Source organism: Dreissena polymorpha, chromosome 10 (genome assembly GCF_020536995.1).
Source record: "Dreissena polymorpha isolate Duluth1 chromosome 10, UMN_Dpol_1.0, whole genome shotgun sequence".
NCBI lineage: Eukaryota > Metazoa > Mollusca > Bivalvia > Myida > Dreissenidae > Dreissena > Dreissena polymorpha.
Window position 1 is genome coordinate 76893318 of NC_068364.1, and position 14017 is coordinate 76907334.

The 14017-nt window shown below is 36.8% G+C and overlaps 1 protein-coding gene across 1 annotated transcript in view; it reads right to left on the bottom strand.

The window, feature by feature from the left end:
* Positions 1 to 12709, bottom strand: part of LOC127849256 (uncharacterized) — a 30189-nt gene extending 17480 nt beyond the window's left edge. The window contains exon 1 of the mRNA XM_052381975.1: positions 11912 to 12709. Within this exon, the coding sequence (XP_052237935.1) occupies positions 11912 to 12387 (476 nt within the window). The 5' untranslated portion in view covers positions 12388 to 12709. The remainder of the gene's footprint in view (positions 1 to 11911) is intronic.
* Between the last annotated feature and the right edge of the window lie 1308 nt (positions 12710 to 14017).

Consider the following 14017-nt stretch of genomic DNA (forward strand, 5'->3'; position numbering starts at 1 on the left):
TAGTAGTAGCAGTAGTAGTAGTAGTAGTAGTAGTAGTAGTAGTAGTAGTAGTAGAGCAGTAGTAGTAGTAGTAGTAGCAGTAGTAGTAGTAGTAGTAGTAGTAGTAGTAGTAGTATTAGCAGTAGAAGTAGTAGAAGTAGTAGTAGTAGTAGTAGTAGTAGTAGTAGTAGTAGTAGTAGTAGTAGTAGTAGTAGTAGAAGTAGTAGTAGAAGTAGTAGTAGAAGTAGTAGTAGTAGTAGAAGCAGCAGCAGCAGCAGCAGCTGCAGCAGCAGCAGTAGTAGCAGTAGTAGTAGTAGTAGTAGTAGTAGTAGTAGTAGTAGTAGTAATAGAGTAGTAGTAGTAGTAGGTGGTGGTGGTGGTAGCAAAAGAAATAGTAGTAGTAGTAGAAGTCGTAGTAGTAGTAGTAGTAGTAGTAGTAGTAGTAGTAGTAGTAGTAGTAGTAGTAGAAGTAGTAGTAGTAGTAGTAGTAGTAGTAGTAGTAGTAGTAGTAGTAGTAGTAGTAGTAGTAGAGCAGTAGTAGAAGTAGTAGTAGTAGTAGCAGTAGTAGTAGTAGTAGTAGTAGTAGTAGTAGTAGTAGAGCAGTAGTAGTAGTAGTAGTAGCAGTAGTAGTAGTAGTAGTAGTAGTAGTAGTAGTAGTATTAGCAGTAGAAGTAGTAGAAGTAGTAGTAGTAGTAGTAGTAGTAGTAGTAGTAGTAGTAGTAGTAGTAGTAGTAGTAGTAGTAGTAGTAGAAGTAGTAGTAGAAGTAGTAGTAGAAGTAGTAGTAGTAGTAGAAGCAGCAGCAGCAGCAGCAGCTGCAGCAGCAGCAGTAGTAGCAGTAGTAGTAGTAGTAGTAGTAGTAGTAGTAGTAGTAGTAGTAGTAGTAGTAGTAGTAGTAGTAGTATGCATTACAAAAATGCAGTTAGCCTTACATTTGGTAATATTTAAATATATTACAAGGGAGGCAAATCTGTAACAATAAATTTAAACTTATTGCCTTTGTTTCCCCTGTAGTGTATTACCTCCCCTGTCCTGCTTATATTTATATTAATTAACAAAATTAAACATTAACACAATATTTAACATACAAAATATACAAAAAATCTCATAGTCTGATAATATTTTTACTGATTCACTGTATTTTACTAAAAGGATGATGTTTCATTGGACTGATAATTATAGATTTAGAATTACAGACCAGTTGCTTCAGTAATATTGTTCAGAGTTGGCCGCGTATGCATTCTTAAATTATCATTCAAATGAAAGTTTTCACAAAATAGGCAAAAACGAATAAACATGCAAAGTTCAACGAGCTCCTGCGGCCATGTTTTTTGACGAATCAAATTTCTATGAACAACTTTTTCAGGGGAGCCTTCAAAGGTCATCCCTGTGAAATTTTTTTAAAATCTGATGAGCGGTTTCTGACAAGAAGATTTTTTAAGGTTTTTACCATATATGGTCATGGCGGCCATCTTGGTTATGTGATCAATTTTTTTTTAACAATTCTTTTGTCCCATGACTTAGGGATGCTCCACATGAAATTTAGTTGAAATTGGCTCAATGGTTTAGTAGAAGAAGATGTTTACAAATTGTTTACAGACAGACCGAGGGACGGACGGACGGACGGACGGACAGACGGACGCCGGACGCTGAGTGATCACAATAGCTCACCCCGAGCTAGCGCTCAGGTGAGCTAAAAAGCACAGTAAATAAAGTAAGTTTATGTTTCAATAAATTACAGTGATTATATTGAGATTAAAATTCCTTTTAGAGCTTTTCTTTTCCCTTGATTTGACTCAGGTGAGGCACCATCACTCTGTGACGGCACTATTGAGGTCATAATTATAATAATGTAAACTGTAATGGGACTATTGGATCACGTGGGTATTCAACATATTATATTTCAAATAGTGGCAAAGAAGATACCAAAATTGAAAATTAGATCATGTTAATTAAACAGATTGGTAAGCATGACTAAATGCAGTGAGTTTGAATGCATATTTATTAATGGACTGAAATGTATGTACAATGTTAAAAGCATGTTGTAAGTGAAGGACACCAATTGTCTTTTTATCACAAATTTAAGTTAATTTTGCTTCAACAAACAACTTTTTGTAATTGCTATAATTTAAATTAAAATGATATTTTTACAATTAAAACATCATACCATTTTGAATATAAAATCCATTGGAACAATTGTACGTAATGGGACATCCTAAAAGTAAATCACCTATCATCAGTATATGAACAGTATTCAGATTTGATTGTCTTATTTTTGAAGCATTTACCAGACTGTTGAAATCTGATATAAACAATAAAACAACAAGAAATGTGTTCGTCAGAAACACAATGCTCCCTTCTGCGCCGCTTTGAAATAAAATTTCTATTTATCATTTGGCAGGTATAGAAATCATCTCCCTTTAAAGCTTATTACTTCCCTTGGATTTTGGTTTTTGACCTTTAACATTGAAGGATGACCTTGACCTTTCACCACTCAAAATGTACAGCTTCATGATATACACATGCATGCCAAATATCAAGTTGCTATCTTCAATATTGCAAAAGTTAGGACCAATGTTAGTTTTCGGACCGACAACTGACAGACAGACGGACTGACAGTTAAACTGCTATATGTCACCCTACCGCATGGGGGGGGGGGATGGCACTGTAGACAGTCAAAAATGACCAAGTAAGACATCGCTGACTACCAAGGCCTGTGGTGTTTCACAAATTAGTACAGGAAAGAAATGATAGTTATATATATAATTTAAAACAAACTTTGACAAATCAATCATTTAAGTTATAAATAAACAAAATACAAAATATGTACAGTAACTGTAAAGAGAGCTTAAATTCTTAGTAAGGAAATACATAATATGAGATTTATAATTATATAAATTCTTTCCCTTGAAAATAATTGTCTTTAACAAATCTCTGTTTTTAGTAGCAAATATTTATAAGCCACTACCGTGACTGTAAATTCACAGACAGGGCCCTCACACTACTTTGGGGGAAGGGGTCCGCAGCCCTCGGGAGGGGGAATTTTCGCGGCGTTTCCCTTTTTGGGGGATTTTTTTACTTACTCTCTCATTATTTCATTTGTACATGTTTGCACTATATCCATTGCATTTTTCATAATTTAGTATGTTTGAAAAGATTAAATTGAAATAGAAATGAGATATAATAATCATGAGACACATCTTTCTACTAAAAAAAAAAAAAAAAAAAAAAAATTTTTTTTTTTTTTTTTTTTAGGGGGAATTTTTCCCCCCAAAAGGGGAAAAAAGTATACTTTTCAGGTGGGGGACTGCCACCGAAATTCGGCGGCAGATTTGATAGATTGAGGGCCCTAACAGATAACCTTTAAGTACCTAAAATACTTGTATGCCATAAAGTGTCATTGTGTGCTTGGCTTGACCATAAAATGTCATTTTGATTTTGCTTCAGTTGTATGTTTCATATTATTATATATATATAATAATTATCTCCCTTTAAAGCTTATTACTTCCCTTGGATTTGTATTTTTGGCCTTAGACCTTGAAGGATGACCATGACCTTTTACCACGATGTGTTTGTCAGAAACACAATGCCCCCTACTGCGCCGCTTTGATTTATTTGAAAAAATATATAATTTGGCAGCAGGGGTTGACAAATGTTATTTCCGCAACTTGCCCTGCAGGGCGAGTAGTTAAGAATTTTTACTTGCCCTGCTGAAATATGTACTTGCCCTGCAATTTTTTTTAAATGCAATAAATCAGTAACTTATATGTTTTTATTGTGATTTTCTTTTGGTTATCATATAGAACTGTAAACTCATGAACTTCAATAAAGTTTATAATCTGTTTTAACACACTTTTAACTTTTTTGTTTTTCATTTTGTCCTCATGGTCACATTTATTATGATTACACTTAAGGATCATTGGAGAGTCTGAAAGGCATTTTGTAAAACTCAAACAAGCCTGTGTGTGTACACAAGGCAGTTTTCTCTTTGTCATTTTCGTCCATTAAAACTTGCCATCAGCAACTCTCTAAATCTAAAGATGTGAAGAATTTAGACGATTTTTTAGCAGTATCAAAAGACCGTATTGTATACCGTACTGTATAGGATACATTCACGGAACATACCGGTTTCGGCGCGTAACTGGAACAGGACTATTTATAGCGCAGTGTGCAATACTCAACATCCGGTAAATTGGTGGTTTATTTTTAATTAAACGTTGTTTTGTTTGGAAAAGATGCGTTAAAACTTGAAATTTGAATCTTTTCCGCCAGAAATGCCACTTGCCCTGCAGGACGAGCGTTGCCGGAATATTCACTCGCCCAGAGCCGATTTTAACTCGTAATTATGAGCAGGCGAGTGGATTTGTAAAGCCCTGTGGCAGGTCATATAATTATTTCCCAGCAAGCTTATAACTTCCCTTGGATTTGTATTTTCAACCATAGACCTTGAAGGATTATCTTGACCTTGAAATTTTACCACACAAAAAGTGCAGCTCCATGAGATACACATGTATGCTAAAAATCAAGTTGCTATCTTCAATATTGCAAAAGTAATGGCCAATGTTAGTTTTTTTTCGGACTGACGGACAGACTGACATACTGACGGACAGTTCAACGGCTATATGCCACCCTACCGGGGGCATAAAAAAGGCAGCCCAAGAGACAGCAATATCCTCCACAAAGATTGTTATGACCTTGAAGTAGTGACCTTTGTTTTGAGAAAGTGTTACTAACGCATGCCTTTTGTACATTGTCCGAATAACCTAATTCTTGTTGCAAAACTTGATAAAAATCCTTCAATGGGTAAAGTAGTTATAGAATGAACATGTAAAAAATACTATAACTTTGTATCTTAAAGTACAACCTTGACCTTCAGCCAGTGGGACGCTATCATCTCTTCTGCACATTGTCTCTATGGCCTAAACATTTTAGTCAAGTTATTTGAACATCTTACCATGGATATTATAGGAGATACAGACCAGGCTCAAAAATAGAAGCTAAAACTGTTGACCTTGCAGTATAACCTTTACCTTATACAGGCGTGACTGACTTATTTCGTATTCACATCATCTTAATGACCTAAACAGTGTAGCCAAGTCAATAAAAATCCTTCCATGGGTATAGGAGATATTGACCAGACATGAAAATAGAAGCTCAAACTTTTGACATTATTGTAAAACCTTAATGATTGAAGCCAATAACTAATGCCTTCTGCACATCATATAAAAGACATAAACATTTAAGCCAATAACCTTAATGAAAATATACCAGAAGTATAGGAGATACTGAGCAGAAAAGAAATGTAGGCGCACACCTTTAACTTTAAAGTACGACCCTGACATTGAGTCAGCATCAATGACTCATGGCTTCTGCACATCATTTGAGGAAAGTTTTACACAACTATAACAGACAGACTGATGGAGTGACTTATTGCAGAGGGACAACGGGCATTCCTGTAATAAAGATCCTGGTAGGGGACTAACACAACTTAGGTGTTTACTTTCAGGTAAAAGCCTTTCACTTTAGATATATTAAGATAAACAAGACTATTGTCAAGCAATAGGGTGCCCTACCGTTAAAACTCCACCATTGTCATAATTATTTTACAGCCCACTCTCGTTATCTCGAAGTCGGCGGAAACAAGAAAAAATATTGAGATAACGAGAGTTCGAGATATCCGATTAGGCGTTTTAAAAGAAAAAATGAGACGAAAATTTATCTTGTTTTTAACACCTTAATACCTGCTAAGTGGTCTAACTAAAGCCGTCACCGTGTGGCATAATACTCTCTACCTAATATATACGCGTTTTTACGATTACGATTAATTTTGCTATGTAAATGCTTAAAATGACGTTTTAAGTATTACAGTATTGCATGAACACATGCGGTTATAATTTTTCTAAACTGTCGAGTAAACATCCGGTAATGTTGCTTTTTAAAGTTATGATGCAACTGACGTCCAATCTAGACGAGGGTTTTCCATCTGAACATGCGTAAATCACGTTTCGGAATACTGAACTGTACATGCACATTTTGTAGTTTGAAATGCTAAGTTCAATCGATTATTAGTACAGGATCAATTAAAAATGAAAAGCCATTTTGAGTCTTGTCTTTATTATCTTTATTACTCAACATACCCAGATGTACATACAGGCTGTGTATTAATTGCAGTTAACTGGTGTTAAAGTGACAGTTAAAGTGACAGGCCTTCCTCAAGTGTTAAGGGCTATCGACATTACACACGTGTGATCATTGATGCAATTAACGGATCAATTTCCTACCGCACAGTATCGTGAGCAGCCGGGCGAAGCGGGGCGGTGAAGAATCAAAGAAATTTTTTCTCACCTTTTGCCGACACTGGAACAGTTATTCGAACTTCGAGATAAACCACAGTAAATACATGTAAAATCGGGACTCGGGACAAAATTTTATATCGAGATATCGAATTATTCGACATAACAAAACTCGACATATGCGATGTTTATTTATATAGATAAAGAAGGAAAAAAGTTGGGACATTGAACTCACTTCGACATATCGAGAATATCGAGATATATATATATATATATATATATATATATATATGTTGCCATAGCAACCATAATCTTTGACGTAAGAACAAAATTAAATGATGTGCATAATCTCCATATTGCCATCTATCCCTGTTGCAAGTTTCATGAAAAAATATTAAGAACTTTTAAAGTTATCGCAGGATCCAGAAAAGTGTGACAGACTGTCTGACTGACTGGCACACAGAGCGCAAACCATAAGTCCCCTCCGGTTTCACCGGTAGGGGACAATAAAAGATGGTTAGAAATTATGTTAAACACCTATTATATGTACATGACAACATATTATATTTTAGCTTGATTGCTGAAAACGCCCAAGTTTAAGACATCCTAGATGTCTGTGTTATCCAAGTAGATAATAGAAAGGCTTCCAGAGTAAAGGTCGCACACACGACTGCCTAATAACTAGGTACCACATGCAATATTATCAGGACCTTATTGCTATTTTCCACATAATATGATAATGTAACCAGCAAATGCGTTGAATTGATATCCCCTGCCAATATGTTTCTGGACACAAAAGTGTTTTATTTGACACTAAAAAAAGCATTTTTTCAAGATACAAAGGGTCATAACTCCGTTATTAACAGATGGTGTACAATGCCTATGCGTGCATCATCTTCTTATCCATATTTATACCCATACCAAGTTTCAATGAAATCTGCCAAAGCACTTCCAAGATATGGCTCTGGACACACAAAAAAAGCAATTTTTTTCAAGATAAAAAGGGCCATAACTCCGTTATTAACAGATGGTGTACAATGCAATTTGGCGTACATCATTCTGTTATCTATATATATACTCATACCAAGTTTGAATGAAATCCGCAAAAGCACTTCAAAGATATGGCTCCAGACGGACGGAAAGACGGACGGACGGACAACGCCAAAACAATAGCCCTCCGCCTATGGCGGCGGATAATAAATGTAAACTGAGGAGCTGCGCCATGAGCGCATGATACGCCCGTCGTTCGCCAATGAAGTAGTAAGGTAATAAATAACCCTTTGAATCATTTTTTTACTTCAGTTTATTTGTATTTGAATACATGGTTTATTTTATAAGTACATGAGCATGGAGCGCCGTCTCCTTGACATTCATACCATATCTTTTTTTGAGTATATGTATGCATTTCTTTAGAGGATATGGAGTTGAAGTAAACCTGTTATAGATATTTTGACCAATAATAAAAGAGAAATGTAGATGGGTAAGTGGTAGTGTACAATCGGAATAGAAAAAAGCTCACCTTGTTCAATTTTTCAGGGATACTAAAAAAAAAAAAAAAAAAAATCCATCGAAGGATATTTGAGCTACAGTAGGACATTCAATGAAATCACGAAATTTTGACGAACAAAGTCCCATAACTCTGGAACGACAATTCAGAATTCCGTCAAAAATGAAAGGGGATCAGGGTTTATCAATATTAAGATTGTGTTAAAATTTGAAGAAAATCTGTCAAAGGATATTTGACGTAGCGTACGACATTAACAGACGGACGGACGGACGGACAGACGGACGGACGGACAGACGGACGGACGGACAGACGCGGGGTATACCATAATACGTCCCGCCAAAACAATAGCCCTCCGCCTATGGCGGCGGATAATAAATGTAAAAAAGCTATAGAAACATGTGCACTTGCTTAAAGAAGAGCACTCACTGTGTTCTGAAAATAACACCAGAATGACACACATTCACTGTCAGTAATATATGCTGTTCCGTAACAACCATGCCTAGTTTTGCATAGTGAACATCTGCGTTTGAAGAGCGAGAACTTGAGTAACGCTGGTGTGATAGACACAATGTGTCATTTGTGACTTTTACCAAGGACTTAAAAGACATGGTTGAAGGCAATTAATGGGTTTAATCACAATTGTAGGAGCACTTTTAAGATCCCTACAAAGTAGGGGGAGTGAGAGGGTGTATAATGTGGGGCGTGGTTATTTATTAGATGTTTAAAAAAAAAAAAAAAAAAAAAAGGGGGGGGTGGGCGGGTGGGGGGGGGGTTGGGGGGTTAGGGGGAGTGAGAGGGGGGTTAAATATGGGGTGTGGTATTTTATTAGATGTTTAAAAGTAAAAAAAAAACTTTTTTTTTTGGGGGGGGGAGGGGGTGGGTGTGGGGGGTGGGGGGGGTAGGGTGGGTGGGGGGTGAGAGGGGTAATAATGTGGGGTGGGTAATTTATTAGATGTTTAAAAAATAATTGGGGGGGGTAGGGGGGAGTGAGAGGGGGGTTATAATGTGGGGTGTGGCAATTTATTAGATGTTTAAAAAAAATGGGGGGGGGGGTGGGGGGGGTAGGGGGGAGTGAGAGGGGGTATAATGTGGGGTGGGGTAATTTATTAGATGTTAAAAAAAATGGTGGGGGTTGGTATGGTTGGGGGTGGGGGGGTATGGGGAGTGAGAGGGGGGTATAATGTGGGGTGTGGTAATTTATAAGATGTTTAAAAAAATTGGGGGTGGGGGGAAAGGGGCGGTGGGGGGGTAGGGTTTTTGGGGGAGAGAGGGGGGTAATAATGTGGGGTGTGGTTATTTATTAGATGTTTAAAAAAATAAATTTGGGGGGTAGGGGGAGTGGGTGTGAGAGGGGGATAAATGTGGGGTGTGGTAATTTATAAGATGTTAAAAAAAAAAATTGGGGGGCGGGTGGGGTGGTGGGGGGGTGGGGGTAGCGGGGAGTGAGAGGGGGGTATAATGCGGGGTGTGGAAATTTATTACATTTAAAAAAAAATGTGGGGGGGGGGGATGGGGGGGGGGGGGGGGGGGGGGGGGGGGGGTGGGGGGTGAGAGGGGGTAATAATGTGGGGTGGGGTAATTTATTAGATGTTTTAAAAAACAAGGGCTGTTTGTAAAACATGCATGCCCCCCATATGGGCTGTCCGTTGTAGTGGCAGCCATTGTGTAAATACAATTTTTGTAACTGTGACCTTGACCTTTGACCTAGTGACCTGAAAATCAATAGGGGTCATCTGCGAGTCACGATCAATGTACCTATGAAGTGTCATGATCCTAGGCAAAAGCGTTCTTGAGTTATCATCCGAAAATCATTTTACTATTTCGGGTCACCTAGACCTTGACCTTTGACCTAGTGACCTCAAAATCAATAGGGGTCATCTGAAAGTCATGATCAATGTACCTATGAAGTTTCATGATCCTAGCCCCAAGCATTCTTGAGTTATCATTCAGAAACCACCTGGTGGACGGACCGACGGACCGACCGACCGACCGACATGTGCAAAGCAATATACTCCTCTTCTTCGAAGGGGGGCATGAAAATGGGGGGGGGGGGATGGGGGGGGGGAAAGTAGGGGGGTATAATGTGGGGTGTGGTAATTTATTAGATGTTAAAAAAAATTGGGGGGGGGGGTAGAGGGGAGTGAGAGGGGGGTATAATGTGGGGTGGGGTTATTTATTAGATGTTTAAAAAAAAATGGGGGGGGGTGGGGGGGTGGGGGGTAGGGGGTGGGGGGGTAGGGGGTATCATGTGGGGTGTGGTAATTTATTAGATGTTAAAAAAAATTGGGGAGGGGGTAGAGGGGAGTGAGAGGGGGGTATAATGTGGGGTGGGGTTATTTATTAGATGTTTAAAAAAAAATGGGGGGGTGGGGGGTGGGGGGGTAGGGGGTCAGGGGGTAGGGGGCGTGGGGGGTAGGGGGGGTGGGGGGTAGGGGGTGAGAGGGGGGTTTAATGTGGGGTGGGGTTATTAATTAGATGATGTTTAAAAAAAAATTGGGGGGTAGGGGGTGATATCCTCTATTCATTAAACATGAAATTTTCACTTATTGCATTTGTTTCTCCTGTATATAAGAAAGATATAATAGTGTATTACCTCCCCTGTCCTGCTTTATATTTATATTAATCAACAAAATTAAGCATTAACACAATATTTAATACACAAAATATACAAAAAATCATATTCTGATAATATTTTTACTGATCCACTTTATTTTACTCAAAGGATGATGTTTCATTGGACTGATAATTATAGATTTAGGATTACAGACCAGTTGCTTCAGTTATATTGTTCAGAGTTCGCCCTGTTGGCCGTGTATGCATTTTTGAGTTTTCATCCAAAAACTATTTTACTATTTCGGGTGGGGGGGTGGGGGGTAGGTGGGGTGGGGGGTGAGAGGGGGTAATAATGTGGGGTGTGGTTATTTATTAGATGTTTAAAAAAAAGTTTCATGATCCTAGGCCCAATTAAGCGTTCTTGAGTTATCATCTGACAACCACCTGGTGGACGGACCAACAGACAATCACCTGGTGGACAGACCGTCAGAAAGACTGACATGAGCAAAGCAATATACCCCCTCTTCTTTGAAGGGGGGCATAAAAACAATTAGGATGTATGACATACACTGCTGTATATTTATCACTCGTAATCACTTATTAAGAGATTTCAATATATATACATAGACAGATTAATTTTCACCACACACGTTGTTTTTCCCTCTTGTATAATAATAATTCTTCATTAAAGTCATTCACTGTAAAATCAAATGTATTCAGAATTATTATAGCATTTAATAGTGGTATTTACTTCGCTTTTAAAAATGATTTGCAGTGGGGGTTTTCATTCAAAATAGGGTCTGGTACTATTCCCATTTCCAATGGAAAAAAGTGTATATTTTTCCCACATAGAGCCAAAAATTCCAAATGGAAGGTTGTTTATTCAAATCTCAATATTTCGTTCAACTCCCGTCCATATTAGTTTATCCTTAGTAAATATAATACTGAAAACACTTGTATTCTCAATTTTAAAGCATATTTTAAGCAAAACAACAACACTAATTTCACAATTTTAGTAAAAACATCGCACATTTTCCCAATCCAAAGGGACCTTGCCCCATTCCCGAAATGGAAAAAAACAAAACACTGCAGTTTGCCTTATGGTTGATTCAACACACCTCTTACCAACCAAAGGATCATTCCTGTGACAGGGCACGACTTAATTATTTCTGTTTATTATTTGAACATAATAGTGAGCGGCTTTTATTCCTATTATAACAAAAATAATCTTTCTTGCAAAGATGTGCTGGCTATAAAATGGCAATTTGATTTTTTTATCTAATACATGATACCAGCAAAAGATATTAATCCCAACTGTAATCATATTTGTATTAATACATATAATTCTATTCATTCATCAAAAAAACACTCAAGTCACAACTTATTATTTCAAAAGCAAAATCCGGCCAATATTGAAATTACATGTGCTCAAGTATTTATAAAAAATCGCTTTCACCATTTTTTGGAAGTACATGATGTATAAGTTGAGCTTAAAGTTATGTTATTTTGCAAACAATTAATGCATAAATCATGCATCTTGATTATTACAGTAATGACTAAAGAAATAAATGTGTCAGATACCTGTGAATTTTTACAACACAATCAGAGCAGCACAGCTGACTGTGGTCATGGCAAAACTGTGACAGTTTTTTATCCACATGCACGTCACACTTCCAAAGAAAATCCTCCAACTCCTTTGAAAGAAAATTCCCCTCCTCCTTCGAAAGAAAATCATCCTCTTTATTTGAAAGAAAATCTCCCTCCTCCTTTGAAAGAAAATCATCCTCTGTATTTGAAAGAAAATCTCCTCCCTTATGTAAAAGAGAAGCATCCTCCTTTGAAACTGGCCATTTCTTAATATCTCCCCTTCCACATGTTCGATGTTTCATAAACAATTTTTTATGAGGTTTGATACATTTTTTACAAAAAAACCTTGAGCATTCCTCACAATAAATAACCGCCAAATTCTGAAGATTATGTTCCTCACAAGATGTGCAACAAAAGTGTCCAACCGTCGACGAACGTTCAGCAAAAGTAGAAGAATTACCTACGCCCATTTTATTATTCTGTGTTTCAAGTAAAACCTATTTGTTTAAATAGTTTAAGTATTTTTCTTTTAAACAAGTCCTCAAAATACTGGCATTTAGCTACCTTTAAAAGTTGTTCAGCTCAAGAAGTTTACATGAAAACTAAAACACAGGTGCATTCAAATACAAATAAAGTTCAAGCTCAATATCCTTCAAGGTTTACATTCACTTAACGAACAGTAACTATGTAAAACACCGCATGACTTTGACAGTAAGAGTAAACCAAATTGTTAGACCACACTTAATTATGCAAGTAAATTGAACGCTGTGTAGAAGTAAATTGGAAGTATATCTCACTGGTTTAAGTAAACCATGTATTTAATTGTTCAATCAGTCAGTATTACAAATGTAATTGATGAAAATAGTTTTTATAGTGGTCTAATGAGTAAAATATATCATTTTATAAAATATTCATACATGCAATCAAATTGTCTCATTGATTGATTAAAAAATTTCCCATTACATTTTGTTCTTTAAGAATTTTTCACATTTTCCCTCATCTCAAAATAAAATAAGAAATCAATGTCACTGAATTAGATTATATGAGTAAACAGGGCCTGATAAATTTAACACTACAATGAGTTTTCAATACATTATTCGAGCTCATTGTTTAGTTTGCCCTAGTGTTAAACATCTAACAAAAATGTTCATAGCTATGATTTCAAGTGTTATTTTGACATAGTGATCTAGCTTAAATGTCTCAAATATTTTCAAGCTTATTTTAAGAGTACCTGGCTCAAGTCATGTTTTTCATTGATTCATAAAGTACCGTATTTTACCACGTAAATCGCCCCCATGTAGAGCGCGCATGCAATTTTTTTCAAGACAAAATGGAGAAAAAAGATTTCAAGACCAAAAAATCTGAAATACTTAAAATGGCCACCATTTATATATTGCACAATCATTTGATCCAAGTTTTTCAAGCGCTGTTTTTGTTTTGAAGAAGCGAACATTTAAACGATCAGGAGCATGGGTTGCATAGCACTATATTTGAAACTACTTTTAAGATTATTCTCTCGAGAAAAGTGGGGCTGTTGTCATCATCGTGATGGTATGAAAATAGTCTATACTCGTTTTCCGTCGATGTCTGATGCATCGAAACCTATAACACATATCTCTCGATGAAAGCTGTCAATACCGAAGTGCAAAAAGATCCCTTTCACACCTACCTTAATCAGCGAAACACAACTCCTTCACACAGAACTTTATCTGCTTTCATTTTATGTCGACAACAGCCCAAAAAACTGCAGTCAATGAAGAAGTGTGAAAGCACAAGCAAAGACAATTTTTCAAATTTTAAGTTTTGTCCAAACTATTACTACCCCGTTCATACCTACCCTAACCCGCTATTTGTTTTATATAAACCTTCAGTCTATAACATTTTAGGGTGTAGTTTTCTGCAATAACAAAAAATGGCGACTATTATGAAGATGTGCGATTACAAATGGATTTTTCAAAATTTAGCAACCAGGAAAGCGTTGTATCAATGTGTAACACGCACCAATTTTTATTTGAAATTTGGAGGCAAAAAACTTTACGCTATACGTGGTAAAATTTGGTAATATTTTTAAGTCAAAGTAATGTACTGAAATTGTACAAA